The sequence below is a fragment of the Fulmarus glacialis genome, unplaced genomic scaffold (assembly GCF_000690835.1).
Source record: "Fulmarus glacialis isolate BGI_N327 unplaced genomic scaffold, ASM69083v1 scaffold30950, whole genome shotgun sequence".
NCBI lineage: Eukaryota > Metazoa > Chordata > Aves > Procellariiformes > Procellariidae > Fulmarus > Fulmarus glacialis.
This window is the reverse complement of record NW_009190190.1, coordinates 49089-66154: the sequence shown is the minus strand read 5'-3', so window position 1 is coordinate 66154 and position 17066 is coordinate 49089. Positions and strand designations below refer to the sequence as shown.

Genomic DNA, 17066 nt, shown 5'->3' with positions numbered 1-17066 from the left:
ATATGTCTGTTGAACCACTGGTGAGAAATGCTGGACATGATAAAAAAGGATCATGATGGTCATTCTTTATTCAAGTGTGGTGAGCTCAGAACAGAGAGCTTGCTTTAGTTTGGCAAGGACAGAAGGGAAAGAAAAGCATGTTTCTCCCCCAGCAGTGTTTATAATAACGTTAGCACTGGTGTTACAAAGCATTTGGAGGAAACTCCTCCCAAGTCGTGGTTTTGTTTTGTTTTGTTTTTTTTAATTGCTGTATTAGCAGAAGTAGGACAAACAGCAGTAGGATGATCAGTAATTAAAGAGGGGTAGTGAAAAACGCGGAAGGAGCAAGAATGGATTCAGTATCAGGCTGGATAAAGCCCTGAGTCGCCTAGGCTGATCGCATAGCTGACCCTGCTTTGAGCAGGAGGTTGGACTAGGGACCTCCTGAGGTCCCTTTTTACCTGAATTATCCTGTGATCCTAAAAAAACAGGCAAGTGGAATCTGGGAGTTAGCTCACTGCTGTGGCATATGGTAAGTTAGGAGACTGGATAATGAGGGATGGGGAAAAACTATGCGGGTTTATTTAAGCTTTACTCTCCGTTTTTGTCTCTTTGAGTGTTACAAAGAGAAGGAAAGAGATCTGATTCTGCTTTTCAAAATTTTGCCACAGAGACTATGCTCTGGGGATCCAAAGTAGAGTGGGGAGAAAGGAAAGCAGTGCAAGATGTGCTTGTAGAAGAGCTCTTCCTTGTAATGTAGATGGGTTTTCGTTAGATAGATAAAAGGACATTCATAATGCTCATGGAACGTTTTGATTTTTTTCAACTGGAAGACTATGCCTTCTTGGTAGATGTCATGAGGACTGTTAACTGCTAATATTTTTGTGCAGAGGATTTCCAGCTACTAAGTCAGTGTGTCTTCTGGACGTTGTCATGTGGCTCTTGGTGCAGTGTGGACGACCTCAGACAGAGTGCCGACATAAAGCCATGGAGCTCTTCTATGAATTTGTTCCTTTATTACCAGGTATTGTAAGTCACAATGTATTATTATCTTTGCTTTCTAAGTACTGTGCATGCCTTCCCTCTATGTTTTTGTGCAAAGTATTAGTTACAAGAAAAATTATTTTTTAAGTAAATGTCTGTTCACTCACCGCTGTTAAATAGAAACTAAGTAGTTGCTCGTATTGGAAACAAACATGGTGGGAACCTTGGGGTTTGTGGGCAAAGAGGGTTTTATTGTGAACTTCCTTCCAGCCAGGAAGGAGAACTTACAGGCCCAAAACTGCTGTTGCATCCAGCTATGAAGGCAGTATTTGCTGACTGGGAACTAGTGGGAGTGTCTCACAAATTGACATCCTCCTTGTGGGTAATTTAAGTAGCATGACCAAGGCTAGACCAGAACCAATACCCTGTCTGCTAGAAGGTCCAGTTTAAAACACAAAGCTTGGGCATGTCAGTCCATTTGCCTCTAATTCCTTGCTAGCTTGAAATGTGTTTTTCCTAGAGAATTTATATTTGTGTGTTTATTTCTATCAGGAAGCAAGTCTCCATCTTCTTGGCTGGCTAATGTTCTAAAAAACCAAGATGTTTCTTTCCTCATTAACAAATTTGAAGGAGGTGGCAGTGATGCCAAAAGTTCATCTGGGATCCTTTCTCAGCCAACTCTCCGTGGTATGCAAGAGCCCTTCAGGTTACAGACTGTCATGCGGTGGATGGATATGTTCTTAGCAGCACTGGACTGCTACAATACATTCTTTGAGCTGCGAATGATCAAACCTCATGAAATACTGGGTGAGTGATTAACTGTTGCATTAGGTTCATTCATGTCTGTTACACAAAGCCCATCCAAGATGAGTTCCTAACTTGGATTTGAATGACAGTTGTTGTACTGGATGTTTTTTGATTAAGTAGTACTTTGTTAATAGTGTATCTTAAAATGTTTCCTTTTAGTCCTAGAAATATACCTTTACATTTCTGTCTCTCAGTCATCCACTCACCAGCAATTTCTTTTACTCTCTCTCATCTTGAAAAAATTATGCTGTACAGCTCATTTCCCTCTGCTGAGGAGAGCAATAGAGGTTGGATTTGTTTGTTTGTTTGTTTGTTTTTTAAATCCTTCCAAAGCTGTTTACTTGCTCTTTATTAATGTCTGGAGGGAGCTACCAGAAAGCAATGAATGAAGTCCCCTTTTCACTTCAAGCCCTGTATGTATTACCTTTCTTCAGTTCCTAATGCTTCAACCGCATTGGGTCCAGAAGCCTTGTATTTGAATTTTGATCATGCGCATAGTAATACCTTGTGTAGCCATTGTGCCTGTATTAAAAAGTTTTTATTATTCACGCAGCTCTAAACAAAATGCTTTTTATTACTGACAGTACAGCTGCATAGTTACTTCATATATGAAGTCTTGTACAAGTTCTAGGTAGTCAGTGTTCTCTCTGTTTTGGTTTAAAGCAATACTGTAAGATCATTATTAGATGCAGTTAGCATAGGGCCAAATAATTCAAAACTAGGGATTTAAAATTTTCATCCTTTTTATTACATGTGCTTTAATCACTATCATTAATAAGAGCTTACAATGATCAATAAGTAGAAAGCTATCCTTCACTGCCCAGAATGTTAATATTTGGAACTGGCATATGTCTTTCAGAAAATACTGGTGTGTCATGTGATGGTTTTCTGTTTATCATCTCAGTACAACTGTTTTCTTCCCAATACAAAATAATATATTTAAAAGTTGAGAGCTGCTGTATCATTTCAACCTAGTATGATTCTTCTTAGGTGTAAGTGAAAGATCCTCATTCTTGGAGGCTGTGCAGTTCTTCCTTGAAACTATTGCTTTGCATGATATCAGCGCAGCAGAGCAGTGCTTTGATTGCAGTTCAAAAGGCAGCATGTTCAGTCCACAAGAGAGAGACATGTATAATTACAGCAAGTGTACCATTGTGGTCCGAATTATGGAGTTTGTCACCATGATCCTGGAAACGTGCCAACAGGATTTCTGGAAGGTAGGCACTGGAATCTGTAGTGGATAAAAGATAGAAAATTTATATGTAGTATTTCCTGCGTGACTCCTGATGGCCTTAAAGATGTGGAGGTGATAGCTGCTTAAAAGGCAGAAAGGCAGATTGTGGCAATTCTTTCTTTAATTCAGTAGAGATATTCGGGTCTCTCCATTTGCCTGGCTTTGATGCCGAAGTATAGTACTTATGAATCTCTTATGAAATTTGCACCACCAGATTTAGTTCTGAGACTGTGACTGTCTCTTGTTTTAAGTAAATACCTAATAATGTGCACAGAGATGTACATCTGGATTTCAGGGTGATTACAGGTGTGTATAATCAAGACTGAAATAGGCCTATGTGGACATAAAAGGTCTTATGTGCCGTTTGATGGGATAGCATATGTCCTATGTATATTTTTATAGATACTTCATTTCTGTGTATTAGCACGATTGGTTCAAAGTCAGGCATTTCATAGAGAAAGAGAATGTTGCTTAGTGAGAATAGTTACTGTTCCATGTTTTGTTTCATTTTAGATATAAGGACTAATGATAAGTTAGGAAAAATAAAATAGGGAAATCTAAATGGATTTTTAAGTAAAGTTTTTATTTAATGTTTTGTTCTTTCTAGCTACTTGAGAAGGAATTGCTTAATGCAAGGCTTATAGAGCTTCTGGTGATGACAGTGTGTGATCCATCACACGTAGGCTTTAACACTGCTGATGTGCAAGTTATGAAGAATCTCCCAGATATCTCAGTAAGACTCATGAAAGCTTTGATGAAATCTCCCTATAAGGAATCTTTGAAACTGTGCATAAAAAAAAGAATCACACCACAGAGGTAAGTAGGGGCTTTCTGGTAAGCATGAATCCAGAACAAATGCCACTCATCATGAGAAATGGAAAGTAAATAATGTTGTGTTCGGTTGCACGTGGAGCTCCCCACCAATGTAATGTTATTGCTTCTCTTTTCTCATTAGCCTTGAGGACCTTTGTTCTGTTGATCTGTTTAATTCAGATGCACGTTTTGATCAAGTCAGGTTTAGTGCTGTCCTTTCTGCCTGCAAGCAACTCCAGAAATCTGGCCTGCTGCATTCTGTTCTTCACAATCAGGTAATTGTTTATCCAGAAAATAATGGTGAATATTTTTATACAGTAAAGAGCTTTTCCTGTGTAAAAGGCCTGGATGAAAACAGAGAACAGATCAGATGAAGAAGTTGTGTAAAATGAGGTCAACAGCGAAGAGCTAGTTTGAATAGGATCAGAAATAAATATTTTATGTTTATTCTACAAATCTGAGTAGCACAATACTGAGGTTTTGAACGATCTTCATAATTATGTCTTTCTCCAATTTCCAGGACCTGGAGGCAACCAGAATCTACCTAAAACTTCCTTTTAGTGAGCTTCACAAGACTGAAAGCTCAAAAAATCAGGATTTACTATCCTATAAAGGAGGCATTTTTCAAGAATTTTTAAACGGAGAACACTCAAAATGATGAGGGAAATTAGAAAAGGAATACATTCTGGCTGAGTAGAAGCAATGTAGTGGGTTGCAGGAAAACAGGATGGAGAACAGTTGGGGGTTAGGGGTCTAGGCTATATTGCTCAAAAGAATTCTTTCTGCTAAGTTTCTGATTGTAGTCAATCTATTTTACTTTGGACAATTGAAGGAAGACAAGCTATGCAACAGCCACAAGGACTGAGAGAATTTGTCTACGAGTGAGCAAGGCAAATAACTATTTAATTTCTGTGGGGTGTTTGCCATATATCCTCTAAGTCTAAACAAAAGCTAGAGCTGTGATTGTAGGATGGGGATATTCAAGGAGCTGCATAGTTTATCTTTTGTCGCCCACCCGTTCTAAGCTGTTCATTTTATTTCTGTAGTAGTGTTGTTACCTGAAAAAAATTTGGAGGAGGATCAGAATCTTTTGAAGATGTTCAAATGACTATTAGTTTGTTCTGAACTTTGTACACAACAGGGTTGTCTCGTCAAAAATCTTGTTCCTCAGTTAGAAAGGTGTCTTGTCATGGTATATTTGCATCGCTTTATAAGAAAGTGACCTGGAGTTCAAGTGTTTTCATTAGCTATACAGCTAACGGTTTGGCGGATTGGAAGGCCTTTATGTTACTTTTTTCAGCTTATAATAATTGTCACTTGTTTGTTTATTTCCATAGGATGAAGGGCTTCATTTCTCAGTCGGCTCTAAGCTTCTTTCAGTTGTTTATAAAGGTATTGCACCTGGGGGTGAAAGGATGTCTCTTCCATCGTTAGGCATCAGCAGTAAGCGATTAGCTGATAAACTCCTGCAGCTCGCCTTTGCTATTGATGATCAGGTAGGATGCAGTTCTCCAGTTTTAATACTGAATCATTGTTTAATGCTTATCATCAATAGTCTTTTACCCATATTTTGGGTAGATGAGTCTGATGTCTTATTCATAATCCTCCAGAAAAACTGTAAGGATTCTTTGGTTTAATTGAGTGACAATTGTGGATAACAAGCATTTCAGTATTCTGTTTGTGCTTTATTTTTGTGCTTTCTGGTAACATAAAAGAGTTTGGGATGGAAGCTTTAAAAAACTCATGTGCTTTTTTAAGAAATGAGTGGAACTTAATGTGCTTGAGATAACTCTGTCTCTGTACCTTAATTTTCACAGTGTGAGGAGCTAGTAAGTCTGCTGTTGAACACAGTGGTGTTATCTGTGCCATTATCAGGAGCATCCCAGAAGAACCTGATCAATTTCTCTCATGGACAGTATTTCTACAGCCTGTTCTCAGAAACCATCAATCAACAGCTGCTGAAAAACCTGGATGTGATCGTAGTCCAGCTTATGGAATCATCTGTCAGCAATCCCCAAATGGTATTAGACTATTTCTTTAAAAGGACAAAGTCAGATGGGAATGTTAGAAGTAACACTTTTTTTGTTGTTATAGGTAGATGTAACTGAGTGTGTGGTGGGGAAAAAGTGCATTTGGTTGCACTTTGGACAGCATTGCATTGATAGGTTTTTTTATTTTTTTCGTCATGGCCTACTGGTGCCAACTGGCGCTACCTTCATGATCTCTGGCAACCTGACATAACTTAGGATATCTGTCATCTTACGTGAAACTGAGTGGAAAGTGCTTACCTATCGCCTATCCTGAAATCTATGAATTTCAGGATTTTTTTGCATAGTACTTCAGATCAAGAATGTCCTTTCAAAGCAAGTCTGATTGTTCCCATTTACCGTGCTTTGATTTTAACTGCAGAGTGGTCCCAGAGCATGCAGACTGGATTTGTTTTGGATGAAACTAAACTGGAAAATGAACTCCAACCACTAATGGGCATTTAGTCCACGGGACTAGAGTAGATCTAGAACAAAGTATTAAATAGAGAGACAAACATGTACACACACACAACCCCCCATGACCTCAGCGCCACTTGTTTTGCTCAACAGATTTTCTCCTGTTGGTCCACGCTACTTACTAATGTAGAGCTTACCTTCAGCTTCACGAAGGAAACGTGTTATAATTGAGAAGCCTTCTTTCAGTGCTTCTGACAAACAGAAGGGTCAGAAAGAAAGATCAAAAGTCCACTTTCCCTTTTGCTTAAGATGATGCTCAGGAAAGTAGATCATCCTTTTGAAAATAACTGGATCTTTTTTTATCCAAGCTGTTATGCTTAAAGGTGTTGCTTCCAAGTAACATTTTGAAACTGGTAGCATAATTTTTTATGATACCAGAAATTGTTTAATTTGATTGTAGAGAGATGCGTATATGTTTTCAAAGGCTGGTTCGTGTCGTGACTTTGTAGTGTTTCCTGTGCAGAGCATGCCACAATAGATTTACTTTTAAAAGTGTCTCTGATAAATGATAGGCTACTAGTTTACACTGGCTACATGTAGCAATAGTGTTAAAAGTCTTCATTAATTTAATTAAGGTAAATAGCCAAATTGGGTCAAAGAAACAGTTTCCTGATGTCTGCTATCTGCTGTTCTTCTTTGCCTGACTTTTAAAAAAAAAATATTACAGATTACCGCTGATAAGATATCTCTTCTTTAGTTTTACGCATTTGTGACTTATGGGAAGAAAAAAGAAGGTTTATTTTACTGTACCCATCCACATCTGGTGAAATCACAAGGTTGATAACATTAATCCAGTTTATTAGGTGGTTGCCAACTATTCAAGAGGAGAATGAAGAATTCAGGTTTGGAAGTCAGTGACCATTGGTTTTAGTCAGGTCTTTCTTAGACTGTGAAGACAAGAGATTGAAACATACTCAGTTCATATCTGGTATGCTGTGGTTTATGTTTCTTTTCAAAATGTATGCAAATAAGTTAGCATATGTGCTATTTCTCCTATTTCTCAGCTTCACACTAACTAAAATTTTCAAGTATTGATCTTTAGAGTCATTCTGCATTATCATTTATTTCTCCATATTCACACAAAAGGTATGGGAAGGAATTGCTGCATTGTACTCTGAATGAAACGAGTAAATTGGATCGAAATCTCTTTTTTGAAAACTGTGCTTTTGATTTCCTGCAGAGAGACTTCTCCTGTATCTTTTTGAGATTTAAATTGAGCATTGCTGTGTGATGCAATAAATTAAACTTAAGTTTACTGATATGTCAGGGTAGGATTTTCAAATTTCCTTAATTAGGCATTTACTTTCCATTAAATTCAGTTACATTTAAGGGTGTGGGATAGAAGTAAGATCTTCTAATTTTAGATCCTGATCTTAGCTTTCCGACAGAGTCAAAGAAGAGAAGGGTGTTTCTAATTTAGGTGCTTTTAGGACAGGTAGTAAGTCAGACAGAAAGAGCCTAAGTTGAAGGCATTTTCTTCTTTTTCTTTTAACAACAAACTTTTTAACTTTCGGTCAGGTGTTCTGTTCTCCTGAATCTGTGATACTCTTCTATGATTGCCCATACTAATGAAGATATTCTATCATCCTTTCATTTAGGATGCAAGAATCTACCTGTTGCTTTTTCTTCCAGGTTGGTAGCATTTTGAACGGCATGTTAGATCAGAGTTTTAGGGAGCGTACCGTACGCAAGCAGCAAGGGGTGAAACTGGTCACAGCTGTATTAAGAAACTGGAAGAAGCTTGACAGCTGGTGGGCCAAAGGTTCAGCTCCCGAGAGCAAAATGGCAGTCTTGACCCTGCTGGCAAAAGTTCTGCAGGTATGCGTTGCTTTATAAAATCCAGGTAACTTTTCTAATTCTGTAGGAATTGTGTCTTGTTTTGAAGAAATGCTGTTTCATTCTGATGTTTTATGTTTGGAAAAAAAAGTTGGAGAATATTACAACCTGATTTTTTTTTTTTATTTGCAAAATACAAAAAATATTTGGACAGGCAGAAATTACTAGATTTTGCTGTTCTCACCTCTGCCACTCCCCCGCCCCCCTCCTTTTTTTTTTTAACTCCTTTCTTGTTTCACCTGCCTCTTTTCCTTCTGGAGAATTGGTACAAGTGCAGAGAGTAAACTTTGAAACTGAGCAGCCTCTGATAACATTCTTTGTCATGTTGGCATCCAGAATGTCACAATGGAGTTCTGCCCATATCAACAGACTGCAGAAAGATCTTTATTTCAGAGACCTTTAATTTCTGTTACATTGGCATTTTGGTCTTTTTTTTTTTTTCCCCTCTATTTGAAAACATAATTTATCTACTTAGTCTATTGGGGTTTTTTAGGAACTTGTAAAAGTAGCTGTACGCAAATATACACAAAGATCACGTATTGAGCAATCTTTTTTCTTTTTTATAATTAATTATTTTAAACTTGAATTGTTTTAAAGGTATGTGACAGGACACAGAATGTGAGCTGTATTGCTGTATTAGCTGGCAGTGGAGTGAGCCAGTAGGAAATCTGGCTTTGAGAGGGAGCTTAATATTTTTTTGAACTGGAAAATATCCAACATTATGATTTTGTTTGTACTGTGTAGGAGCTTTTAGAATTCTTTTTGATAGTCCTTTTAAAATCAAAATCACTCTGTATGTGCTTTCTATTAATTCAGTGTATTTTTGGAAATAAACAATTCTATAGCTCATGGGTTTATTATTGTCTGTTAATACAATGATCTCTTTGACTAGTTAAAAAAAAAAAAATCCTAACTTTTTTGTTTCTTCTGTCATTCCAGATAGACTCTTCAGTTTCTTTCGATACCAATCATGAAGCATTTACAGCAGTTTTTAATACCTATACCAGTCTACTTACTGATCAGAATTTAGGCTTAAATCTTAAGGTAAATTGCTCACTTCAGTGGCTTCGCTGACCTCCCCAGATTAGAATGTTAGTTGTTCATGAAATTCCCTGTCATTGGGCTTAAATTTTACCTTAGTTTGCACAGTAACTTGGGCATCACTTCCATTTTTTATTCTCTTGTTCAACATCCTAAAAATAGTAAATTGTCCTTTTTGTTCTTTGGACAGAAGGCAGTATCACAGATGTTGTGTTTTGATTTTAGGTGCTCCTTGTTTTCTTGCCCTACTGAAAGGCATGTACTCTTTAGAAAAAAACTTACTGTCAGTTGCAAATAGTTTAGAACTCTAAAGTGTTCATTTGAGAAGTGACAGCTAATAAGGCTTTTAGTAAGGACTGGCATTTCTTACATGTCAAATTACAAATGTTTGCCATGATTTTAATGTCCATATCTGCAAGTGTGAGACCAGTACTAATGGATTAACTGCTATATGTGGCTTGGTCAGGAGAGGGAGATAAAGTACTGCATACTGCAAGTGGAAGTTGTAAAAGGTGCTGGGGCATAACGTTTGGACTAGAAGATTAAAAATTTTCTGCTTATGTGAAACAGCTTTGCATAGTTGCTGCTCTGTCAGTCTACCTTTAGCTAGACAGAGTTTTGTACTTTCCCGTGCATTCAAAATAAAGTTTGGGATCTTGGTTTCGCTGCCAGGTGGTGCATTGAATCAGTCACTTGTGTGATACTGGATGCTTGCTTAAAAGAACAATGAGGTCCTATTCATAGCCATGTCAGCCATGAGATATCAATTAGCTTTTAACTCCCACTCAGCAATGACCAAAGCTTGTTTTCTGAGCTAGCACCTGAAAGATGAGCAGCTACGTAACGTATCCTTATCAGTACACTGAGCCATTGAATCAGTAAGCACAGCCACTGCTGATTATTTTGTGGTCCTATTCAGTTTGTTTCATAGTTAGAGAATAATTTTTTTAATATGAAACTGCATTTCTTTTCTTCAGGGCCAAGCAGTGATAATTCTTCCGTTCTTCACTAATTTGACTGGAGAAAAACTTTATGACCTTAAGAATGCTCTTGATCAACTTGTAGCTTTCAATTTTCCCATGAGGTCAGATGAGTTTCCCAAAGGAACCTTGAAGCACAATAACTATGTAGACTGCACTAAAAAGGTCAGTATTTTAGATGAATGCGTAATTAGAAGCCTAAGTGAACTATGTCTAGAAACAATGTTTCACAGAGTCTGGAATTAGAGAGATACCTTCAGTTTGTGTAAGGAAATCAGCTTTTCTGTTTCTGAGTTATGTCTTTATCCAGAAGTTTAACTTAGAGATACACATTAAATTGTACATGTTAAATACACGTATCCTTCTGAGCATCTGCTTCTGATCAGTGTTGAAAAATAATTACACAATTAGATGGAATTGATGTGATCCGGTGTGGTTCCTTATTTTATGCATTACTTCTTTTTTCAGTTTTTAGATGCATTAGAATTGTCTCAGAGTCCAATGTTGTTGCAGTTGATGACAGAAGTCCTCTGTAGGGACCACAGACATTTCATGGAGGACTTATTTCAAGCCAGCTTCAAAAGAATTTCCAGAAGGTGAGTTTGGTCTATTGGATTTTGCTCTTGTTCTCATTGAATTTTTGCTGAAGCAAATGTGCTTCGTCTATTATGTTTTCTTTGTAATACTGGCACCAACTTCCAGATAACACTTCCAATGCCTGGGCAAATTTTGTAAAGCCTTCTGTAAATTAGCATGTTCCGGCAGAATTCAGTTGAAGATAGTAATTGCGTGTGATACCTATATTTGCTATCCCTGTATAACCACATGGTCACTTAGGTTGATAGCAGTTAAACTGACTGTGAATTACTTTGTTCAACCCCTTTCAAAACACAACAGCACATTTATTTAATTGAATGTTTCCAGAGTGATAAATTGTAGATACAAACATGCTTCTGTCCACAGAAGAGGTCTTCAGTCTCTTCCAAACCAAACATTCCAATTCATGCTGGGCTATTAAGTAGTGACTGTTTTGGAGCATGTAGTTTCCTGGAACTAAGATACTTACTTACTAGAAGTAATTTATCTTATGCCCTAATCTAATTTCTGAAGTTTTAGCTTTTATAAAATTATTCAGAACAACAGTTCATCTAGTAGTGGAACACTTGATAGGCCACAGAAGGACCTGGTAACAGTGAAGTCTCCTCCTTTTTTGACTTGTTTGCCCCCATCCTTCACATGTACCAGATAAATTTTTTTTTTTAGGTTGTTCAGTGAAAAGGGACTGAGAAAGCTAACGGTTGCTTTTGGATTAAACTTACAAAGATATACAATCAAGTTTACCATCTGTTGCAGAGTAAGAAGCTGAGATTTTCTTTGGAGAGCTCCACAATAAGTGGTGATTCAGCCTGACCTTGCATGTCTTGCAGAATGATAACCCAAGAGGGTATGAACGCAGACAATAAAAATTTTAAATGTCAGGGGGTTTTGAAACATAAATGGAGTTTGATAAAAGAGTTTTCATCTTGAGATTTCCATCTTGTTTAGGAGCACCACTGACAAACAAGTGATACTGTTGGACACTGTTCACAAAATGTTCCAGAGTGAAGACCTTCTTTCAAATACTACCCGTCAAGCGTTTATGGATCGCTCTCTCCTCACTCTCTTGTGGCACTGCAGCTTGGATGCACTGAGAGAATTCTTTGGGAAGATTATAGTACAAGCTATGGATGCACTTAATTCCAGGTTTACAAAGGTATGAATTACTTTTTTTTAGGATTGGGGACGGTCTAATAAAATGCTGGTGTTTGTATGTACATTTTGCGTAACTTTGAGCGAGACGCTAATTGAAACCATTTGCTTTCTGGTTTTCTGTATCTTGAAGCAGAAGTTTGTGCCAATTACATAGTTTGGTTATCAGCGAGAAACTTTTCTTTATTTCCCAACACACTGTTGCTTTGAAGTTCATGTCTGTTTGCATATCTACTGTGTATAAGAATTGAAATTGGAATGTTATCTATATATATCTACAGGGGTCTGAAGTTATGTCAAAAGCAGAAACACGTTCTAACTTTGAAATATAAAAGCTGTATAAAATTGTAGCCTGTTACTACGTTGTAAGAGAGGTATTCAACCTCCATAATGAAAGCTCTTAAATTAGCTGCCTTACTTTTAGAGAAAGAAACACATCTTCTAATCATTGCAAAGATCCTTCAGCAAGGGGTTAGGAGCACAGATCTTCCTTTCTCTATTTACAGCCTATCCTCCAACTTAGAGTATAGTTTCTTGCATTGATTTTGTTGTCAGTGGAAGTCTCTGCTCTTGCCGTAGTTCTTCACTCCCATGGTTTTGCTGATGCAGCTGTTTAAAGGCAACAGGACAAATAAGATGCTGAAATGATTCAAATTTAGTAGTAGTTATTAAACAAAAAAAAAGCTACACCCAAGACTGATGTAGAGTCACCCCCACCATGATTCTGTTGCTGTAAACGTTGGCACCAAAGTGAGGTGCCTAAAGAAACTCATGAATAATACCCAGTATGGTGACAGGTATGTATGTTTTGCTTACAGGTGTCATGAGTCTGATCTGTTGCTTGGTATTCTGCTTATTTTACTCCAATATCACTACAATGATTTGGGCCAATTGTAGTTAAGACAGCTCACCTGATAAAGAGCAGGTCAACATAGTTTTAATAACTGTATTACAAAGGAACTCAGAATGTCAGTCTTCTATTATCATGAGCTCTTTTCTCTGTTTTAGAAGGTAAAAGTAAGCTGAAGGCTGTTTAGTAGAAACTAGAGTAACTGTGGAGCTACTGAGGAAGGGCAGGATCCAGGAAATCTCTTTCTAAGGCTTTGCTTATTTGTTTCCAGTCCAATGAATATACTTTTGATACACAAGTCACCAAGAAAATGGGGTATTACAAGCTGCTAGAAGTGATGTATGTTCGTCTTTCAAAAGAGGATGTTTACTCCAAGGACTCTAAAATTAACCAAGCTTACCGTGGCTCCATGAGTGTAGAAGGAAATGAACTTACCAAGACTCTAATAAAGTAAGTCTGTTATTTCTTTTATTTCCTTTTAATTTCTAATTAGCTTTTGGGCAGATACACTTTCTAAGTATGCCATATAAAGCAGGAGATTGATTTGTTCAAGGGTAAATGTAATCTGTAATGTAACTTTTGATTTTTAAATGGAATACACAATACTGAATTTCCATTCATAGAATGGTCTCTAGCATAGACTACAATCCTATGTCAGGATAACTTTTGCCTCCTGTTTTTGCCATTTTTTCCTATTCGTTAAGCTTGTGCTTTTATTTTTGCTTTTCAGTATGATTCTTGGCTTTTAATTTGTGTTTTGACAGTTTGAGTTTCAGTATACTTACGCTTTTATGTAGAGTATGGTTCTGTGTTGCAAGATAGGTATTTATGTGATCGATGAGAAGATGGGATGGATTTTCATTTACGTTTCATAATATAGCATCACATCCAGTAGGTGTAATTTGGTTTAATCACCACTGCAGAGGGGGACAGGAGATTAATACTGAATATATATGCTAATCAATATTATTTAGTTTGTTTAATATGCTGAAAAAAAAATAAGATGCCTGAATTGCTGTTCTTTTTTGTTTTGTTTTGATTTTATTTTACAATACTATGTCCTATGAAGACTTTAAAGAATTTCTTAGCTATGATTTTCAGAAGATCTACAAATGGCTATGGGTGAAAAACCTATAAAAATTGCATCTAAACTGGTTTTCTCTGGCTAATCTATAGCATAGCTTAGCATGCCTGTCCATTCATAATTTCTTGGAAAAGGACCATGAGAGAGATTTATGCATGTGTTGGAACCTATCTCCATCTTATCTGAAAATGGCCTATCATTGTATTCCTGACATTAAGGACTGCTGTGTAAATACTTGGGGAAGTTGGCTTTGTCATTGCTGAATGGTTCCATTTTAGCGCAATATACCTGCGGAGAACTTGAACAAGTTTCAGGTGGTTTAACACTGATACTGCTATAATAATAAAGATCTCTTGAAATTCTGTTATTTGCTGGTCGCTGATTGGGGCCTTTCCTCTGCTTCTTAAAAAAAGACTTCTGATGGTGTTTTCTTGCCTGTTTGTATTTTAAGGTCATGCTATGATGCATTTACAGAAAACATGGCAGGAGAGAGTCAGCTATTGGAGAAGAGGAGACAGTATCACTGTGCAGCATATAATTGTGCTATTGCTGTTATCAGTTGTGTCTTCACTGAAAGTAAATTTTATCAAGGCTTTCTTTTTACAGAAAAATCAGAAAAGGTGAGAAGCTGTTGTCGCTGTTAGAAGGCTTCCAGAGCATGAGACAGAAAGTGGTTTTACCTGATTGCAATAAATCCAAGAATCAAACCTGAATGACATGCAATTATATTAACAAACTACGCAGTGAGGCAATAGAAGGAGTCGTAGCTGACTTTCTTGCATCCTTCATGCAATTTGAATTGCTGATGAAGGTTTTACCGTCTGTTTGGGAATGAGTGAAGTAGTGATACATTTACCCTGTTTTCCCTCCACTCTCAATCAATTTTCTAAAATATGAGGAAAAAAACCTATTGTTTAAGTTTTCCAGTGCTTGGAATATACTTGAATAAGACATACCCTCTTTATAGAGCACATTGTCTGTGCTGTGAATTCTTGAGTAGTTGAATAGCAAAATTTTCTTAAGAGTATTGATCTAGAAGAGAAAATTTTCTATATTGTACATTGATCTGTTGTTTTTTAAGAAGAAATAAAATACATTCAGAGCAATTGTTATTGTGTGCAGCATTATAATTTTGATCTTTCCAAACATGCCTCGGTTTGCAGAACTTGCTGATTTTTGAAAATTTGATAGACCTGAAGCGTCAGTATACATTTCCTGTAGAAATTGAGGTGAGTGGAATTTCTGGGCTCTAGTGTTCCTAAGTAAAAAAATTAATATGGCTTTAACAGTGTAGTCACTGTAGACCAGGTCAATTCTCAGATACAGAGAAAGAGGATTCTGTAGTGAATAAAAAATGGAGTACTCCTCTAAGGTTTTAAAATACATTTTTCTGAGCAAAATCCAGACTTGAAATTTAGAACACTCCTGCAGTGCACGTAACTTTAATAGACTTTTTAGCACACTTACTCTGGTAATGAACAGCTGTAAGAATAAGTAATTTAGCTGTAATTATAATCATTTACAACATGGGATTTCCATTCATGTTAAATGGTTTTGGTCATTTTTTTGGCAGTTCTGTAAATAAATAATTGTAAATAAACTGTAAATTTGAAAAAATTAATTAATTTTCAAACTTTATTTCTTGCTGTTTAGGTGCCTCTGGAAAGGAAGAAGCGGTACATTGCTATTAGAAAGGAGGCCAGGGATGCAGGGAATAGCGATCAGGGTATGAAAGTCATTTATGACTGTGGAAAAAAATGCATTCTTACCTTTCGTACAGTGTTCATTGATTGCTTTTATTTGTTCCTGCTACTGTAGAAGCCAATTAGCAACACATCAATGTACTTCATCTAACAACCAATTCCCACCCACCCTCAAGTTTTAGTGGCCAATAAAGACTTTTTTCTTGCAATTACCTTGATTGATGGTCTATTCTTTTTCCTATTTAGATGAACCCAAGTATTTAGCTTCTGCATCATACATGGTGGATAGCAGTTTGAGTGAGGAAATGAGTCAATTTGATTTTTCTACTGGAGTCCAAGCTTTTTCTTATAGCTCCCAAGATGTTACAGCTAGCAGCGCTCGTTTCAGGAGAAAGGTAATTTAGTGACTTACGTGCTGTGAGGAAGAAAAGTTTTATGCTTTCTAGCAATTGCATACGTTTATTGGGGTTGAGAAAGAGAAATTTCCAGTCTCCTATATTTGTTCTGCTTGACTGAGAAGGGTTCCTCCAGAAGATGAGGGAGGGGACTTGAGCTGTGTTCTGTCAGTCATTTTTCTTCCCTCTCTTCACTGTCTACAGCTGGAGAAAAGCAATGCCCTACTTTGGGTTTCTGAAGTTGAGTAATGTGAGTGAAGGCCAGCCTGAGTTGTAAAAAGGTGGTTTGTGACTTTGTGTGCATTCAGAAGTATCCTGTGATGGTTGTATTTTGCTGTTAGGCACCTGGTTTCCTCATTTGCCTCTTCTTTTGGTCTTTGAAGGGCCTTGACCAAGCTGGTTATATCAAATGCGTGGAATAAATGATCAAACATTTTATTTAACTGTTGCTCTTGGAAGAACAGCATTTAATATCTTCCAAGACTTGAAGTTGCGTTCCTTCTGCAGTCAAGAGATGTCTCATCAACAGTAATACTGATAAGACAGATATTTGCTATAAAACAGAAAGAAAGTGTGTAAAAGTATCATAGACACTGAAGACGAAATCTGTCAAAATAACTGTTAACATTGGTAAAGATAAACTGTTTCCATGTTTTGGAGCAAGGAGGTGTTTTAGCTGCAGTGAAGTTAACCAGAAACTTACTTTCTGTCTGTTTTGTGTAGTAACATTGTAATTTCTGACTATAAACAATTTTCTTTTGTGATTTATTCTGTGTAGCAAAAGAGAGCTGCTCTGGTTGCTAGTCAGTGTGAAACAACATATCCATAAAAATAGGGCTTTCCCCCTGTGGAAGGTGTTAACACGTTCTTTCAGCTATGAAATGAAATAATTTCTGTGAGGTTCAGATAACTCTTCCTGCTTCCAGCAGTTGCCACACCTATCCTGCCAGGTAGGAAAGTCAGAGTAACATGAAGTTGGCATCTGTTGGCACAGAAAGTAAAAGATGTGCACAGCTGGTACGTATAGTTGGGAGGTGTCTGTTTGAACCACACACTTGATGTGTTCCCTGTTGTGCACACTGAGCGTATAGTCAAGTCTGTAAACAC

General features: G+C 37.1%; 1 protein-coding gene across 1 annotated transcript in view; it reads left to right on the top strand.

The window, feature by feature from the left end:
* Positions 1 to 17066, top strand: part of PRKDC (protein kinase, DNA-activated, catalytic polypeptide) — a gene marked incomplete at its 5' end in the record, with an annotated part of 83442 nt that overhangs the window by 24445 nt on the left and 41931 nt on the right. The window contains 17 exons of the mRNA XM_009584843.1: positions 870 to 1003; positions 1516 to 1770; positions 2761 to 2987; positions 3612 to 3820; positions 3960 to 4092; positions 5155 to 5313; positions 5635 to 5838; positions 7954 to 8139; positions 9097 to 9201; positions 10176 to 10343; positions 10647 to 10774; positions 11724 to 11931; positions 13049 to 13227; positions 14313 to 14481; positions 15025 to 15090; positions 15515 to 15587; positions 15811 to 15959. Coding sequence (XP_009583138.1) covers positions 870 to 1003; positions 1516 to 1770; positions 2761 to 2987; positions 3612 to 3820; positions 3960 to 4092; positions 5155 to 5313; positions 5635 to 5838; positions 7954 to 8139; positions 9097 to 9201; positions 10176 to 10343; positions 10647 to 10774; positions 11724 to 11931; positions 13049 to 13227; positions 14313 to 14481; positions 15025 to 15090; positions 15515 to 15587; positions 15811 to 15959 — 2752 coding nt within the window. The remainder of the gene's footprint in view (positions 1 to 869; positions 1004 to 1515; positions 1771 to 2760; positions 2988 to 3611; positions 3821 to 3959; positions 4093 to 5154; positions 5314 to 5634; positions 5839 to 7953; positions 8140 to 9096; positions 9202 to 10175; positions 10344 to 10646; positions 10775 to 11723; positions 11932 to 13048; positions 13228 to 14312; positions 14482 to 15024; positions 15091 to 15514; positions 15588 to 15810; positions 15960 to 17066) is intronic.